This window comes from Stegodyphus dumicola, chromosome 12 (genome assembly GCF_044657685.1).
Source record: "Stegodyphus dumicola isolate Sdum_Otavi_A_Nest chromosome 12, ASM4465768v1".
NCBI lineage: Eukaryota > Metazoa > Arthropoda > Arachnida > Araneae > Eresidae > Stegodyphus > Stegodyphus dumicola.
The window spans coordinates 90,928,024-90,947,341 of record NC_140779.1 but is presented as its reverse complement, the minus strand read 5'-3'; the positions used below and the strand labels follow the sequence as shown (position 1 = coordinate 90,947,341).

At 29.6% G+C, this 19,318-nt stretch overlaps 1 protein-coding gene across 1 annotated transcript in view; it reads left to right on the top strand.

The window, feature by feature from the left end:
* The window catches only part of LOC118182361 (cell adhesion molecule Dscam1-like), a 993,488-nt gene that overhangs the window by 590,238 nt on the left and 383,932 nt on the right, over window positions 1-19,318 (top strand). The window contains exon 8 of the mRNA XM_085806697.1: window positions 13,004-13,165. Within this exon, the coding sequence (XP_085662823.1) occupies window positions 13,004-13,165 (162 nt within the window). The remainder of the gene's footprint in view (window positions 1-13,003; window positions 13,166-19,318) is intronic.

Genomic DNA, 19,318 nt, shown 5'->3' with positions numbered 1-19,318 from the left:
AAAAGAAACTTTGTTCTTCCTGTGCCTCGACGTTTATCTCTATATCGAGTATAATAAGTAAAAAAAAAAAAAATTAAAAATATCGTACGTGTGTTTCCACAGCTTCTCCCATAGCAATTAAATCGAACAATAAGCAACATCTTAGAAATCATTTAAATCTATGAAAGAAAGTAATGCAAAAGAGATATTTCGTACCTGGGTATCCGTTTTCTTTTAATGTCTTCTGGGCCATTTTCGTTCAACATATAACCATTCAACTACTTTTTATTTATTTCCTCTTTTTTTATCAAAAACACATTTTCTAAAGCTACTGATCATTTTTGTGATTGCTCGGCCTGGTTTATGCAAGTGGATTTTATAAGCCTTAGGCAGATAAGATGTTTTCAATTTTTCAACAGTTTTTGATTCCGTTCTTTTTGTTTCTAACACGTTGCAATACATACACATATAACAAAAGTTTTAAATGTTCTAATATTTCTTTTTGGTGATCTAAAAATTTTCTAATTCACTGCTGTGTATTCCAAGTACAGTTGAAATCGGTTATAACGAGCGTGAACGGATCGCGATATTGATCGTTATAGCGGAGTGCTCCTGATAAACGGGTTCGTGAACAAATCATAAAGATTCATAGATACTTACTGTTTTATTGTTTAAATAAATATAATAAATAAATAAATAAATAAATATAAATTTATTTAAACAATAAAATTTATTTAAACATTATTATAAATTTATTTTATTGTTTAAATAAATATAATAATATTAAATAAATATATATATATATATAAACAATAAAATTTATTTAAGCATTATTATAAATTTATTTTATTACTATAAGTGATATAAAACCACGATTTGTATGCAATTTTTGAATGATTTTTTTATATTTGTATTTATTAATACATAGTATACTTTTGATATCATTACAAAGTCTACCAATATTTTCTTTATGTGTGTGCAAACTATTTTCCACTCATTAGAGTAATAGGAAATTTACATACAGATATATATATGCATATATATATACATATAGATATATATATGCATATATTAATAAGAAAAATAATAAATTATGTCCGAGGAACATAAAGAAAAATGATAAACTTTAATGTTGTGAAGCAAATATTTTTGAATATTTGCTAAATTCATAAATAAAGGCAAAAGCATGTGAGAAAGTTAAAAATCAAATTAAACTGTAACGGCGAAAAATGTCAATTATTGGCACTAAACGGAAAAGGGGAACAAATCTGTTTCTGTTGAAATTACAATAACTAATTAATTTAAGTGATTAGGTTGCATCTCCTCTACCTGCATATATATATGTATATAAATTCCATATACGTACTGTATATAGATTTATAGGGAGAAAGAGAAAGAGATAGAGATAGAGATAGAGATATATAAATAAATTCCACATGCGTACAATATACGTTATACTATTATATATATATGTAAAATATAAAAAAATATATACGGTAGCTGCTTTTAAAAAATAATATGTGACCTCAAAATTAACATTCTAGATTTGGTGCTCTTTCCCTAAATTCATCTGTTCATCTAAATTCGATATCTTTCTATGTAACGCTACTGGAAAAGGGCAACTAAAACTAATATTAATAACTCGTTGCATGCCACTACAATTACATCAAACTTAGTATAAATACCTGTTGGTACAATAAACTGCATCTTTCTTCTGCTCGTTTCTACATTACTAATATCTCCCCTTTTGCTCCTTTAAAATTATCTGCGTCATTTCTTTTAAAAAACTAACGTATATAGAAATTTATCATATTTCTTTATGATTGAATCATAGAAATGTATGGGATTTTATAATGATTGAATAAATATCTACTGATATAATTTTATATGCGTGGAAATAAAGATGAATTGGCTGATTTTAATTTAGTATCAACTTCTTGCTCTCGCCCTACCACTCAGCCATCGCGACTGTGCTTCGAAATTATGACATATATATATATATATATTATAATTATATATATATATATAATTTTAAAATCGTAGTTTAAATTCGTTTGCTTTCCTTAAGCAGGATGTTGGAAATTTTAAATGTAACATATAGTAATTTAAAATAATTTTTTTTATAAACTAAATGGTAAAACATAAAATTTCAAAAAGGAAAAGGAATCTCAGGTTTTATCATTTTCAAAAAGGGAAAGGAATCTCAGGTTTTATCATTTAGTTTAAAAAAAAATAATTTAAATTTCTTTATGTTGCTCTTATCATTTCCTATATCGTTTTTATGTAAAGTAAAACAATTGATAATTATTTTTAAATCATTAAACTTATAATTATTGCTGCATTTGCGTACAATTAATTATAATTTTAGAATGGCAAATTTAGCTTATAAAAAATTTAGTTCTTATTATATTTAAATTTGTAAAATGTGTGTGTGCATATAAATAATCAACATTAATTTAAAATTTGTAATATGAACATATACGTAGAAATGTATTAAATTTCTAATTAAGATAGAATCAATTAAAATAAAATATGCAACCATTCTAATTTTTTGCTGCCCCTTTCACAATTACCATTGCAGTTAAATGTAGAAAAGAACAAGATATGGATATGATTTTCAAAGATTCATTAAGTTAATAAATAAGGGAAAACACATGAGGGCTATATGTCTAATAAAAGAAATGCCATCGCCGACCGTATTCACGTTATGTGGAAAAAAATCCATAATGCTGACAGTCCATTTGTAGAAATTTGAAGATGAGTCGATATACCAGTGTACGGGGATTTTATTTATTCGGCAGTGGTATTCTGTGGCTTTTATAGGGTAGGTCATAAAACCTCTTTCTACCTCATTTGAATACGCGCAAACTAAACCTTAGCATTTTGGCAGAAAAACGGAAAGAGAGAATGGCAGTGAAGATTTTTAACATAAGTCAACTGGTTCGATAAAAATAAATAAATCCTTACAAATTTTTAGTTAAATTATGATAATTATGTGCATTTGTTTATTATTAGTTCATTATCATATAGAATTCCTCTCGAGTTTTTACTTACTTTTCTCCTTCGGAACAATTATATGCAGGTAAGTCGCGATGTTAAAATATGTGAGAAATTACTACCTTAAAATTTTAAATCCAGAAACAGGAACATGCTATCGAAACATAAAGCCTATTGCATTACTATATTCACTGTTTTTATTTTAATAACAAAGTCTTAAAGATTTTTAATTATACAGTCCTGAATAATGAAAATTCTTAAATACCATACAACTGGAACTGACGATTTGATGACTTGAATTAATACTATTAAAATGAATATATTGTAATGTTGATAATCTCTGAACACTCGCCAGCTTCCCATTCTTAGAAAGATAATCGTATATTTTTCCCCTTCTAAACCAGTTGAATTACGATTATAATATTAATAACAGGGAAAAATGATTTCATTGCAATTAAATTTCCCAACGTAATTGTTTATTAGAGACAGGAAGAAAGAGAATGAAGAGTTAATACATATATTACAGGAAGAAATTTCCTTTAACCCAAACGAAACCTACCATATTTCCATGAATAATTGTTTTTCCACCTTTAGCTAATTTTATCGTCGAAAATCGAGAAGGAAAATTGTGCGAGTAATTTAATTTGCAAAGAACGGGGTCACAGTATAGAGACATTAGGTATTTTTTGGAAGCAGGAGAAATTGAAAAATTAGCAGCGTCTTCGCCGGGAATCGAACCACGGACCTCTCAATTACACGCTGAGCGTGCAGACCACCACACCACGAAGGCATGCGAATAATGCGGGAGAAATACCTTACAACAGTAGGAACAAAACAAATGAAAAATAGTAATGAATAAATTGCTGATAATTATCGCAACATTATTTCTTTAAAAGTAATCTATTTTCCAAGAAGAACACACATTAATATTAACATTAGAATAACTGATGGATACTGGGTGAATATTTAATTCATATTTGAAGATGATTGAACTGGACAAGCCCGAGGTGTCTTGCTGAGTATCTTGTAAATTTCTAGGCACAATCTTACATGAATGAGTCTTGACCACAGTTTCCAAGAAGGACATCAGAGGAACAAATGCTAACAAAGGCAAACAAAAAAGAAAGGGATTTCGAAAGATGGAACACATCAGCAGTAGACAAGACTAGCTGAAACGTAAATAACAAAGTAAAATCACATTTTTCGAAAATTTCATAAGAGTGAGAACATCTGCCTCGTCCATGTAGATTAAAGAAGAGCATGCACGAAATATGTTATAAGGATATTTTCTCTCTCCTCTAAGCATTCCTTCGGGGTATAATGGTAACACTCTCGGCGCATATTTGAAAAACTCAGGTTCGAGTACCGGCGAGGGCATAAAATTTTTTTCAAGTACTTTTCTTTCTTGTTTTTTTTTTTTTTTTTTTTTTTTTTTTTTTTTTTTTTCCGTATGCGTCTTTCTTCTTCTCTTTATCGTATTTTTTCTCCTAAGTTCTGGAGAGAGTGGTAGTTTTCCATCAGATCGTTTTCTTTCTCGGTTCCAGTCATTATGATTACTGGAAACGGATCTTTGTCTTTCAATTTGTCTTTTTCCTTGATCTCTCTCTATATTCTATGGTCACTACAGGAGATAAAGACTTATGATCTCTTTGACGATTATGTCCTTCGTCTATTGTTTCTTTCCTATCTTCCTAATGAAAATTTTTTAGACTAGATCCAGGTTCGAATCCCAGCAAGTCCATTGTATATGTTTTATGTCTCCTGCTTCTAAAAACTTAATTACTCTACAGTGGCGCCCGAACTAAAAGGTGGTGGACAATAATTCGTCAGCACTACAATTTAGCGATGTTTCCCCTAATCCCAGTATCCCTTTGAAAGAGGCAGTATATATGGTAATTTATATTTCCTTTCAGCGTGGTGTAACGGTAGCACACTCGGCGCGTATTCGAGAGGTCTCGGCGAGGGCATGGCATATTTGTCACGTGTCTTGCTTCAAAAAACCTAATGACGCAATAAGGTTTCAGATAATTAATACAAGGGGAAATGCATGAAATGCTGATACAAAAATGAAAATAAGCATTTAATAATACACTGATAAAAATAAAATTAATCGAAACAATACAATTTTTCAATAAACTAGCCCACAGCGAGAAAACTATGATTGAATACCTGAGGAAATATGATATTTTAACGAATATATTTATTTAGTGATTTCAGGTTTAACAGCTAGCTGTCAACTGCTGCACATCTGAGTAAATTTAATCTTTAATTAATTTCTCTAAGTGATATGCTCGAATGACTAATAATTAAACAGTCTGGAAAAATTTAAGTAAATACATGTATAGCTTTTATTTTTGCCACTGTTAACACTGGTTTTATAACTAACTACCGTTCTCCCCCAGCTAGACCAATCTTTTCTGAAATTTGAACAGACCAAGTATATTTTTAGTTACCAGTCTGTGTGAAGTAAGATCTCATTTTGTTTAATTTTTGTGTTTTTCAAGCGAGAATTTAAAACAAATTACTAAAACTATTTCATTTAAACCCAGTTAAAGGAATTATTTTTCAGTTTTTCTGAATTCGGTTATTAATTTTTTCCAAATGTAACGTAACTATATTTCCTCGAGCAAAGAGTTTTTGTATTTAGCTTTAAAAATTTGCTTAGCATTTTTAATAAATTAAATCTTTTTTTCTCTCTCATTTTTTTTTGTAAGTACGTAAATTGCTTTTTTTGTCTAAACAATAGAGAAAATTAATTTTTGCTAAGTCCCTTAAGTCGGAGAGAGCTAGTGAGAGGAAGAAAAAGAATGTGACTAGAAGTTTTTAAGCGGGTTTTCTTTCATCTCCTTCCACTTCACCCCGGGGGTTTTCTTGCAATCCACTATTTGCTAAATCTTTAGAAATGCAACGAGCTTGAAAACCACTCTCCTGATTTTTACATTAGTCTCAAATATTCACTTCCTTTTCTAAGTTTCTAAAAGACCTTGAAGGGTGCCCAGTTAATTGAGATTTTATTTTTTCTTTTCGCAGTAGTTTTCACAGCGAAAAGTTTTGGGTTTCGTTCCTTGTTAGCGTTTTTATGCCGAAATTTGTTTGTTCTGAGGCAGCATTTTTAAACTGCGTTTTCCGTTGCGAATGGTTCAAATTTTTGCAAAAAGCAATTTTTTCAGTCAATCGAGTTCATGTATATTTATTTATTTTCGTTGATAGGAGGAGAAAAGAAAAGAAAGAAAAACTGTATAAGTTATCTCGACTCCATGATTGCTAAAAGCTGGCTTTCTCTTTTTTACTCCTTTTTTTTAATATCTATTTTTTTTTTCTTCTTTGAAAGAAGCATCATTTTAGAACCATGTTCTGAGTTAACTACAGACATGTTTTTCTAGGAACTTCGAGATAGGTGATGATTTATTATCCATAAAAGAAAAAAATTGGGAAGTTATGATTTTTGCTTTTTATTCTTGAAAGCAGAAGTCTTAGCGATTACAAATGAAGAAAAATTTTGAAGACAGTCGCTTTCGCTTTCTAATGTAACTCAAATAACAAGGTTTTGATTTGTAAATAACACAGATTTTATGCAAGGCCATTTTAAAACTTGGTTACCAAAGACGTATTTTTTTATGAAAATCACGAAAGAAAGTTGCAGCTTGGAGCATTGTCAAAATTCATATTTTAACGAATTAAAATTAATTACCAATTACCATTAATTAAAATTTAAGATAATTTATTAAATTCATATTCATATGCGCTTACAACATACATATATGCATATATGTTCATGTAAACTTGAATAGCATTTTGTGGTTATTATTTATCTGTCCGATTTGCTTTTATCTTTCATATTTCTGAATTGATTGAGTTGGATATTAATTTAATTTACTTTATTTAAGTTACAATACTATTGAAATACTATTCCTAGGAAGTAATAATTAAATTCTTACATTCAATATATATATATATATATATATATAATTTATTTCCTAAACAGTATTGATAAATTGATTATATTATCTCCTAAGTTTAATTAAAGTAGAATTATTTTAAAAGTGTGCTTCCATACTGGTAAGTTATATTTTGAAAGATGTTTTGAAGTAATTTGAAAGCAAAATGTTAATAATGTTTTAACGGGGACTGGAGTTAAATCATCACGAAGAATAATATTACAATTGTAAAAGGAAAAATTAAAACATGTAATTATTGTCATTGATCGGAAATTAGTTGACTTTTCAAGGGGAACAAACAAACTCCCGTTTAATGAACAATAATTGATAAAAATACGTAAATATGAAAGTGTTTCGTCTTTACTCGAGTTATAAGTTAAAGCCAAACCGGCAATTCTAGTCAGGCCAAATATTTCCGCGAATAGTTGCTACTCAAAGAACTTATTCTCATGAAGCATTTTAGTCAATTCAATTTGGAGTAAAAATCAATTACTGTAGAGAAATCCTGTAAAACTCGAGTAATCGTCCCCGACACTATCATCTTTATGTATTTGAGTATTATATTATTTGTAGAAATTAAACATTGGAAATTGTCATTATGAAATCGAAATCAAAGTAAAGTTGAAATAAACATAGAATATTATAAAAAAGATAAATAATGCAAACTTTGTAAAAACAAATCAAAGAAAACATAAAAATAATATAAAAATAATATAGAAAATAATATAAATAAGATCAGTGAATGTACATGAAGATATAAAGGCCAGAAAGGTATTAAGTAACTTACATTTTTTCTAGTGGGGGAGTTGGCAAAGTGTTCTTTTCGTGTCTGACTCAGAAGTGTAGGGTGTCCGAAAATTCTTAGCGGCAGTAGGGTCTTTGAATAATATCAGTCGGTAAGACTTGGGTGAAGTAATTTATGGTAGTGGGTGGGACTTGGAATTCTTGAGGGATGTATTTGTGGAGTTCTTATCTGAGAGAGACCGTCTGTTAAGATTTTTTCGAAAATACTAGTGAATGGAAATTAATTAATTTCTGGCTAATTGTCGTGACGCAATGATTAAGAATTTAAGAAAGGAAAAAGGCATTTAAAATAATTCTACTTTAATTAAACTTAGGAGATAATATAATCAATTTATCAATACTGTTTAGGAAATAAATTATTATTAACTAACTTTGCAGCAATTGCGCAAGTAATAATAACTTGTATTCGCACTAAATGGATTTAAGTTCATACAACATTATATATATATATATATATATATATATATATATATATTCAAAGAAAATTTTTGATAATAAACTTGGATATGTGACATTCAGTGTTTAGAATACATGTATCCAGTCTGCAAGTATAAAGAGAGCAGAATTGAAACAAAAACAAAAAAGTGAATAAAATAATATAACGAATTTCTGAAAAGTCCTTTGTCTCTTTCAAGAAACAGCCAAAAAATTTTCAACAATGTCACGTTTCTGAATGATATCCAGATTATTATAAATCCTTAAAATAATTCAAAAAAAGGTTAAGTTAATTAAAATTATTTCAAAAAATTAATTTAATTAAAATCGTTAATTGAAGTTCGTTAAAGTAGAATAAAGTAAAAATTCTTTCTTGGTTATTCATCAAGATATGATCTGCTCCAATATGACCTTAAACAAAAAATATTGTAATTATAAATTCTTGAAGTATAATAAAAAAACACTGAGCAAACTTCAAAAATGAGTATATTATGTATCAAAATTTTTGAGGAATCGAATTTATTTAAGAAGGTATTTACTAAAAGTAAAATAAAAAAGTTTCATTGATAATTTATGCAGAAAAGCTTTCAAACTGAGGAAAAACTATACAAAAGGATAAAAATCTTATAGTATAAAATGGAGAGAAAAAAATAAGTATTAAAAAAGCAATAGGCCTAACACTGGTAATAATTACAATTAAACTGAATCAATTAATTCAGTTCAATTACTCTGAATGGAATATGAAAAGTAAAAATAAAACCTCAAAGAACTAATTCAACCATATGTGATTTACCGCAAGACTCAAAAATGCTGTTTAGAAGTGTACGGCCAAGTTGTATGATAGGAGGGAAAGTAGTAATAAAAACATGTTAGTCATAATTGTATCTTTCTAACGCCATTCATGGTTTTTCAATGCGCTGATCAGATAGCATGTAGAGACATTAAGATTTTTGGAAGCTGGAGAGATGAAAAATTAGCAATCGCCTTCGCCGGGAATCGAACCACGAACCTCTGGAAAATCGGCCCACCGTGCAGAACCATTACACCACGAAGGCACGCTAAGAAAGCTTTGGTGTATGGATTTTTAGGGGACCCAATCGCCAAATCCTGGGTGTGGAGAATGTTCATCCAACACCCTTTTTAGTTCGGGCGCCAATGTAGAGACATTAGGTAATTTTTGGAAGCAGAAGAGATTTATTTATTTATATTTTTATTATTCCGCTCGCTTCACCTCTCAATGCGCACCACAGGTCAGCATGTTATTCTGATCGTTGCTACAGCAACCTATTTTAATTGTTTATCTTTTCAACCTATATAGATAAACAGATTTAACAATAGTTATTACTTTTGTTGAGTACTCCAACTTAAAATGTTTTGGGAATGTTAATATAAAATTAGCAAAAAGAGCTATTTAGCTTGAGATATTTACATATATACATGAGTTGAGGCTTGCTCCTTTTACATTTCGTCTAGTGCTTAGACCTGGTTATCTACTATGATTATGTTTCTCTTAGTATTATAGTCTCTTAGTATTATTAGTATCTCTTAGTAAGATATTTTGTAAATAACAGATCTTGATTTTATGATCTTAGGACAGCAGATCATAGTCATCGTTCACAAAATAACACCATAAAAATGCTTAAGAAAGTGGAACATGAAATCAAGTTTTTCATTGGATGTTTTGCGTGCAGCCGGAGTTTGCATATATGGAAGTCTATTAAATATTTTCAAGATTATTATAAACTTTTGGAGCTTATGCATTTGAGGCTCAAAGCATGTTTCTATATCAATGCAGAATAATGAATATGCAATTTTTGTATAAGTATTTGTGGACACTCTGTATATTACTGTGTCAAAGTATTAAGAATGAACACATCTTTAGGGGATCCAAGTAAATATCTTACAGCTGACAATACTTGCTTTTCTTTTTAATGCATCGTAAAATATTTATTTTTTCTACAGACGATACTTAATAATTTTCGTATACCAGCTGCAGTAGCTTCCACATAACGTTACGTTGAATAAGTAAGGGTAAGAATTACGATAGGTATTAATGGGATAACATCTTTTGTCGAACAAGTGAGTACTTAAAATACTCGAAAGGGGAGATAACGTTTTCATATTTTTTTCAAAGATTAATTACAGGCCTGATAGTATCTGTAACTTGTTAAGCATATGATTTTAAAAAAATAGCCTGGTAGCCGTAAAAGGTTCATAAACCTTTCCAACACAGATCCTTCTTTATTATGGTAAATCTTACATGATCATCGGCAAAATATGTATTCGTTTTTAAGTCATTTGGCATTTTAAGACTGCTTTTAAAAAAGCGATTTTTATTTTATATTCTAACGTTTTGTTTTCGAACTGCAAGTGGTTTTTCTTCGCTACACTCAAAAGCTTCAACATGTCTTGAAATAACTGCAGTTGAACTTCTTTGACGCAATTATTTGACAAATTACATCAAATCTGGAAACATAAGAGTGAAAGGTACTAACTCTCTTTCTATTTTTATATATGAAAAAGTTACTGCTTTGATTGGTATAGTGGTTAGAGCAGGCTGACTACCGTATCATTGGGCCCAGACTCTAGTACCAGAAAAGAACTAAATGTTTGTAAGCGCTGTGTTTTCATTATGGATCTTATAAGAAATAGACTAACCCAAACGGGTTTTCTCCCTCATCTGAGGCGTTGCCGGCTGTCACCTTGATCCCATCCGGAGGAGTAGGGACGACTTGCAGAAATTTAACATTGGTTTCCTATTGCAGCGTGTATAATTGTCAAGAAAAAGCTGGTTGTAGCGTCTCATTTCACAAATTTGAATTTCTACATAATTTTATTTTTGAAATTAAGATTGATTTTTAAAAATTTAGCATATTTATCAAGCATAATTAACGTTCCAAATAATTATAAAGCTATTACGTGCTTTCAGGGCTGGATATATTTTTAGCTTTTCCTATGCTGTAAGGAAATTTGTAACTAACAATTTTCTTTAGAAAGTCTTTTAGTTTTCTTTTAGAAAATAATATCTTAAATCTGAACTAATAGAAAATTTCAAACAAACAATTTTCTCTTGCAATTTTTATGCTTTTTATTGGTGTGTAAATAAGTAAAAAGTACTAAAATATTTAAAAACGAATTTTTGAAGGTTTTGTTTAAAATTATAAATTCTGCTGCTTTTTTAAAATTATAGATGAGTATTATAGCACAATTTCTATAAAGGAATTTTATTTCAATTATATTTCATAATATATCGTGATAAACACTTTTGACTCCTTAAAAATGTTTATACATTTAATTCTAATATTAAAATTGTATTTAACCGTTATAATTAATTTTCCAGTGATTATTTTTTAATTTATTTTTAGTTTTGCATAAGATTTTTTTTATTTACTGTTAATTTAATTTATTATCTCAAAGCGGCGATAGCCTATAAAGGCTGTTAGTTTCGAAGCGGTATTTTGCGCTGTTTTACTATAAGTGTCCCTGCCTCCTTGCAAATTGTTGTTACCAAATATTACCGCCCTGTATTATATGAAGAGAAATTAAATAATGAAGAATACGTTTTGTAATGTTATTAGACTTTGGAAAATCACTGCCTGAAAATGTTCATTAAATTTAAAAAAAATTATCAAATCTTGTTTAATTTTACTTTATTTATTTCAAAGCATCACGTACTATCAATCTTATTTAATTTTACTTTATTTTTACGCAAAATTAAATTCATAAATTTTGTGCTTAAAATTATGAACCGTTTTTACCGTTTAATTAGTTTTTACCGTTTTACCAAAGTAAAGATGTTTGTACAAGAATTACGCGTGAAATAAATGCGCGAAATGCAGTAACAAGTGCTTTAATGAGATATATTAAATACTATTTGGAAAAAACTGTGGCTTTCATAATCTCATCACTATACAATGTATCACATTTAATAATTAAAAAGAGTTATGTGATACCAACGCCATAGGTTTCAGTGTTAAAGTAAACAAGATCGTCCCTACTCTTTCTTGCCGACATGTCGGTGACACGCGCCCCGCCCACTGGGTTAGTCTATCTCTTATAAGGTCCATGGTTTTCATACGTTTGGGGACGCTTGTAATACACATGGAATCTAAAATCATGTCACTAAATTTGGTGGTAAAGAAGAAAAATGGATGTAATCTGTCTTACAGGAGCTTATTCAAAATCAGATTTTTACTAACTACAGACGCAATGCTGCACACCAGGCCTTGTTTTGATTTTACTCACAGAGAAGTGAGATAAGTCGCAACACAGTTTCTTAAAAGGGATGATTTCTGATTAACAGTACGTTGGGCAGTCTTCTTAAGACCGTAATAATCGTAGAATTGTTTCGTGGATAGCAAAGGGCCTACCAAGTCAGTGTCAACATAACGCGAAACCTTCATACATGGAGTAAGTTCTTAATGGGCTTGTCATATGACGATGTTGTTTCGTTCTGTGGAGAATGAATTTTGAAAATGGGCTTCTGCCATACATTAGACTCATTATTAACGAAGTAACATAAGAAAAAGCTTTCAAAGAAAGTGTACTTATAGCCAAAATTTTTGGATTGGCTAAAAATGCATAGCTTATGTATTAAAAAGTTATAAAACTGATGTATTTCAAATTTATAAATATATGCACTGAAGCAAAATTCAGTAACATTTGGTAATGGTTTCAAGATCGACAGCAAAATAATTTTGTGTTGATACTACCAATAGGAAAGCATATATTCCAGATATATTAATGTGCAAAGCTTTAAAATTTCCATATGTATAAATTTTATACACATAGCATGCGATCTCATTAGTTGATTATCGTATTTAATTATTTTGATTTCTTTTATCTTGCAGAGGGTCGCATTCTTCCAGCAAATCAAAGGCAAAAAGTATTTCAAAATGGAACTTTGTTGATTACGGAAGTAGAACCGGAAAATGACAACGGGCGCTACAGCTGTGAGGTTAGATCTCAGCAAGGAGTTCCTGTGTCTCGAACATTTCCTATTTCTGTTAGAAGTAAGTTATCAAAATTTAGATTTTTGCTTATATACATTGCAATGTCTACATTTAAGTAACTAATAACGTAGAATATCCAAAATGAAATACTACAGCTGTTAGAAGACACTGTAATACGTAGAATTGTTAAACTAGCACTGACCATTAAGCATACTGTTTTCGTCTCGCGTGCTAAAAACGGTTTTGCGTCTTTGCTTATTCGCTCCAAGATCATCAAAATTTCTCTAGGTATGAGATGCGGATCTTTTATGGATCATTAGTGCAAGAGATGAACGTCCATTGATAATTCAAAGACACATTTGTGCTGTTTAGGGTGGTATAATGATATAGTGGAATGTTATGAAGTGATGCTATGCATTCCTGACTGATATCAGTGGAGAACAAGGAATTGATACCCTGTCCTTAAAACCCTTTGTTGTTCAGTGTTCCACTACATGGAACACCCAACTTGAATCGCTTCTGAAACCATTAAATTCAACCTTAAATGGATAAAAATGCCTTTATAATATACTTTTAAATATAATATACTTTTTTTTTCTTTTTAAACAGTAGATGGCAGCATATCACAAGAAGATCCAGAATTTTCACCTATGATGTGTTATTAAAATCCACTTATTTTCAAATAATTTTCTCTATTTTTTTGTGATACAAAAAAAAAAAAAAAAAAATGTTTGAAAAAATTTCTGTATAATTTTAATGGCTGTACTCTATATTATTTGTTCTATTTTATTTTTTATTTATTTATTTATTTTTTAATTTTTCATACAAAAAGCCAGTGCAGAATCATGGAATAAAACAGGGTGTTCCATCAGCGGGAACACTGCGCCTTTAGCGATCTCATGCTATTACGCATCAGAATATCCGTTCTAAGAGAAAACTTCTGTTTATACGTTTTATGTTTCTGTTGTTTTGGGGGGAATGAATTCAAACAAAGCAGTATTGAGGTTGAGGTGTGGTTTGTGCATTGAAAGCCCTAATACGGGTATCTTGAAATTTTTGTGAGTTCAGGCGGGAATTTTATCAGTAGCTCGAGTCATCCTTTCAGTAGCTCGAGTCATCACAAAACAAGTTTCGTGTGCAAAACCTGCAAAATTGGTTTGTGTTCTACCAAAAAATTGTAACATGCTTTGAACAATTTCATGAAGAAATCTAAAAATTTGTAAATGTCTTTTTTTTATATAGGACTTATGTATATACATATATTTATCTCATTTATCCATATATATTCAAGAATATAGTGCATATCCAGAAAACCATGTATACAGCCATAATACATAGTTTTTTCATTACTTTACAAAAGCTTCTACTCATTTTCGTGCTTCACTGCAATGCTCGCGTAGTCGCACTTTAAGAGCTCTGGAGCAACTTTTTTTGTTGAAATTAAAACTTTAAAGTATAGTGCGCCACAAAGGGTTAATCACTGACAACCCTTTTAAAAAATTGAAGAATAAATTGTACTCGGGACATCACGCATAAAAATATTTCCCAGAGTCTTGAGACCCAAGATTCATGCAGCCGTGACTAAAGAGTTAAGGTAAAAACATTCTGCGGACACCGTGTCAAAAATGTTAATGGGAGAACTAAAAACGCAAACGATACCATTTTGACAGGAAGATAAAACTTGGTTTTGTATCATAACTCTTGGCCTAAGGCAACAATTACTTAATAACACCATACTCATTTCCCCACACCAAACATAAATTTGAAACTTCAGTTTCAATCCACAGAACCATGGCTTCGTTTACCTAGGACATAGAAGCTGTCTTACTGAGTTTATGTTATTGAAATAAAAATTAACTGCAATGTATATACAGAGAGATCTTACAACGTCATAGGAAACCATCCAAAGCAAACAGAAAGGGATTTAAACACATGGTTTGTAATCTGCCTCATGAAAAGTCTGGATTTACATTATCATGACTTCTCCTTTGGAAGAATTTTAACTGGTGATTTTTTATTTCCCATCTTATTGTCCAGAAATAGCGCCCCTATAACTTTCACATTTTATCATGTGATATGAAACATGAAGTAATGACATGATTAAAGCGATAGGCGGGAAAAATTTCTTACAGAAATTCAAAGCTTGATTCCCGTATTTAGTGAATGTTTGGATAAGGACAGCATTTATATCAAAGCATAATATGATTTAAAGTAATTAATTTTTGGTAGAAGTTTAGGCCCAAAAACGTTTTTATTATGAATTAGCCACGGTATCTTTTCTTTTCGGATATGTCTTATATAAAACTTTATTTCTGAAATACTATGATAATGTTATTTATGCAAGGTATAAATCTGTTTAAATATTTATTAACGATCAATTTGGAACTCAAAGTATTCTGACAACTAAAATTTTATTAAGGTTAACAAATTAGACAAAACACGTCAAAGTTAAAACACGTCAGTGTTTCACATTTTAATGTTAAAAGAATAATACATTATTGAAAAAAGATACTTATGATTACAAATATAAACAATTACTAATAAATTGAATTATTCGAAACTGATTTATTTGATATATCAAGCGATTCTTTACTTTGGCAAAACTAGTGCATTAAATGTTATAAAAATGCTACTATCATTTGCATTTGATGAATATACAAACTGGATTTCTCAAAGTTTGACAAATTTCTTGCAAGAAAGTCCTCCATTTTGCCGAATACCATTAACCAGTTTGCTGATATTTAAATTACATATGCAGTTAAAATCTGTATTAAAGTCTCATATACAGAACTCATGAAGCAGAATGATCTAAATTTAATGAATTTATACATATATTCAAAGGAATACTGTATAGGAAGTGTATGCAATTTAACCATTACAATATTTTGTATCTTCTATTTGACCGAAATTTATAAGAGATGCCTGTGATAATCATATTAAATCCAATACGCTCATTTAGCGATATTTCATTTATTCATCTAAAGCTACTGCAGTCATAGGAATGCAAATTGTAGTCCTAGTTATTCAAGTTAAATATTTCGAAGATTATTTACTCGCTTGAACTGCGAGGAAAGAAGCTATTCAAATTGTCTGGTGGAAACTTAGAACGGTATTTTTAAGTAGTATTTCCCCAAATGGATTTGTAGTTCTGAACGTTTTTTCTTCTTTTATTGAAACAAAAGACAAATATTCAGTGAGCATATAAATAGTGCTATGTAATTCAGCAACATTACCAAATAATAAATTTCATATTTTCGCATTTGCTATTTCTTTCAAAGGGAAGTTGAAAAGAACATTAATATAACGAAAGTTAAATGCTGTCCACATCCTGCGTGTATTTTTAATCGTTCTTGTTGGAGCTTTCATTTATTCACTTCAAGATTTAAACATTTTCACGCATTCATTTCAGTCAGCAGACAAAAACTTAACACAAAGCAAATTATCACTACTTCTTCACATGACTTCTTTCATTATTTTACTCCAAGATATACATAACAGGAGTGGAAACATACTCTAATTATTATGAGCGTAAATAACTCTAATTATAAAAAGCATAATTCCGTATAAGCAATTTCCGTTTCTTTTTAAATATGCATTTTCGTTATTTAGATTGTCTTATGTTTACAAGTATTTTATTTTATTTTTCTCATTTTTCCATTTACCTTTAAAAAATGTATCGTCACTTCTTTCTTATACATTTCCTTTTTCTGTTAGCGTTTCTCTTTTTCCTTAATCCATCTCTTCATGTCTTTAGCAGAAAGCCTACTTTTTCCATTGCATATCTGCCGTTGAAATATGTTGCTGTTATCTGTTTGTCCTTTTTGATTATTAATGATTTCTTTATGAAATTGCTAATAATTTCTAAATGATTCTTGAAGATATTTGTAGACTTTATTTTTAAAGGTATTTTGCATTAACCAGATAGTGTGAAAAAAGGAAAAGAAAGAGAACTTTCATAGATTTACATACTATAAAAAATTATAATTGGCACTGTGATATAAAGCTCCCTATTTCAAAACAATTAACATAGTATTCTCCATGAAGCTTCCGAAATTTTAGGTTTATTTTATGTTACCGTACCTAAAATCATGGGCTTGTAGAGAAAATATTATCTTTCACACTCTTAAAGCTGTTTGCATATACCGCCATTCATTTGGAAACATTTTTTGCTGTTTTTCTTTCAAACTATCCCTCTTTTGTATTACATGTATGGTAATTCAAAGATGAAAACTGAAAACATTCTAGAATTCTGCGTTTTAAAATCGAGTATTTTCATGTTAGAATCGTATTTCAAAGTTTGTAAATTACGCTTATATTCGCAATGAGGAAGTTTCCTTTCTTACTACGAGTAAATCTACGAATTTCTCATGAAAATACAAACTTTATTAGAGCTATGAGCTCAATAATAAGAAAACAAAGGAATAAAAAGTGAATCATTGGATTAAATGTTATGAAATAAAGAATCGGTAACTTGGACTTGACCAAATTTCCTTCACAAACATATAGACAATTTTTCATACCGCAGTTTGAATACAATTACACTAAACTTAAGGAGTGGATAGAAAAAAATTTATTTAATTTAAAATTTTCTGAATGTAAATAATATGGACCGTGAAAAGCACAGCAGTTTGAAGTTCTTTGCTTATGCAGTTTTCCTCACAGACCTTAAATATCAAACTATTTTATAATGACTTAATTGTAATATTCTCAGTTGGATAACAAACTTAATGGTCTTTCTGTGTTCTTAATTAAATCTCATTTAATATCTTTACGTGGTTTTGAAATGCGACATCTTTGTGGAAAGAATAATTGCTTTATGTGGCATAATGATGTTAAAACCTTACAAATTATGTACCCGTCTGTTGGATAGTTCTTGCAAAAAGAAAACATATTTTTCTGAGTGATATCTTTTTACTAATGTGTTTCACAGCATTTATGACCAACGCTGAATTTCAGGCATCTTTAAGATTCTTGTGACTTTATATGCAACAAAACTTTGGGAAAGAGAATTTACAGAAATTTTAGTAGTTCTCCATTTGAATGTAATTTTTGTTAATAAGTTGAAAACGTATATGATTCTGAGAACATATTAATTAAGAGCATATTGCTTACTGACAATAATTTTTAATAAATATTAAACTACATTTTACAGTAAAGAATATTTTACTCTTTTAAATTCGCATTTTAAAATGTGAAGAAACTGAAGCGAAATAAAAATAGCTTTCTCAAATCCGATTAATCTGTCCACATATCACCAAAACATCTTAACATTTACTCAGGATTTTTGACAAAAACATTTATATCTGAAATAAAATGAAATGTTAAAATATAACATGTTTAGTATGTCTGATTCATATATTATTAGTACTCACCTAATTTTTAATTCACACATTTCTCAGTTTAAAACTTTGACTACACTATAAATTTCTGCTTATAATGAATAAGAACAGAACTTACATATTTGAAATATCAGTTTATGCACAAATTTCACCAAACATATAAAAAATTCAATATAATTTGAAAATGCAGATATTTGACATCGTGCTTCATTAAAGATGAGAATGCCATAATGTTACGGTATCATGTCATGAAGGAGAGAACGAAAGAAAATAATTTTCATGAACTTCTACTATGACAATTTTTGAGCAGTGTTTTTACTCATGTTAACCTCATTAACTGTCATTTGGAAACATATATAAAGATTTTTCGCCAAAAATTCTCGAAGTTTCCGATTTTATATTCATTCCGAGTCAATGTACACTGCCCATTCTTAGATTCATTATCAACATCCTCGTGTCCTTCACGAAGTAGCCTGTACCACTTGCAAACTTCGAACTGTATTAACGCTTAATCCCCATATGCTTTATACAGCATTTCAAAGGTCTTCGTCACGTTCTGTTATGCTTTACAAGAAAACTCTATCGTTATTTTTTGCTCAATTTTCGAATTCATGATAACAGATATTCACTGAAGGAAAGTAGGTGAATAACTGCATAGAAACTTCTAGCGGTAAATAAACGATATTTTGTAACGATAAGTTGATATGTCATAGTAATAAATGCTGTAAAATCCCATTTGACAGGTTTGTTAAAAATTTATTAAAAGTGTTTAGACCTAAAAATTTCTAGATAAATTACGAATTATTTTAATTATTTTAGTAGTTTATGGTAGTTTTTCACTGATAATGGAAATGTTAATTTCCTTGCTATTCTT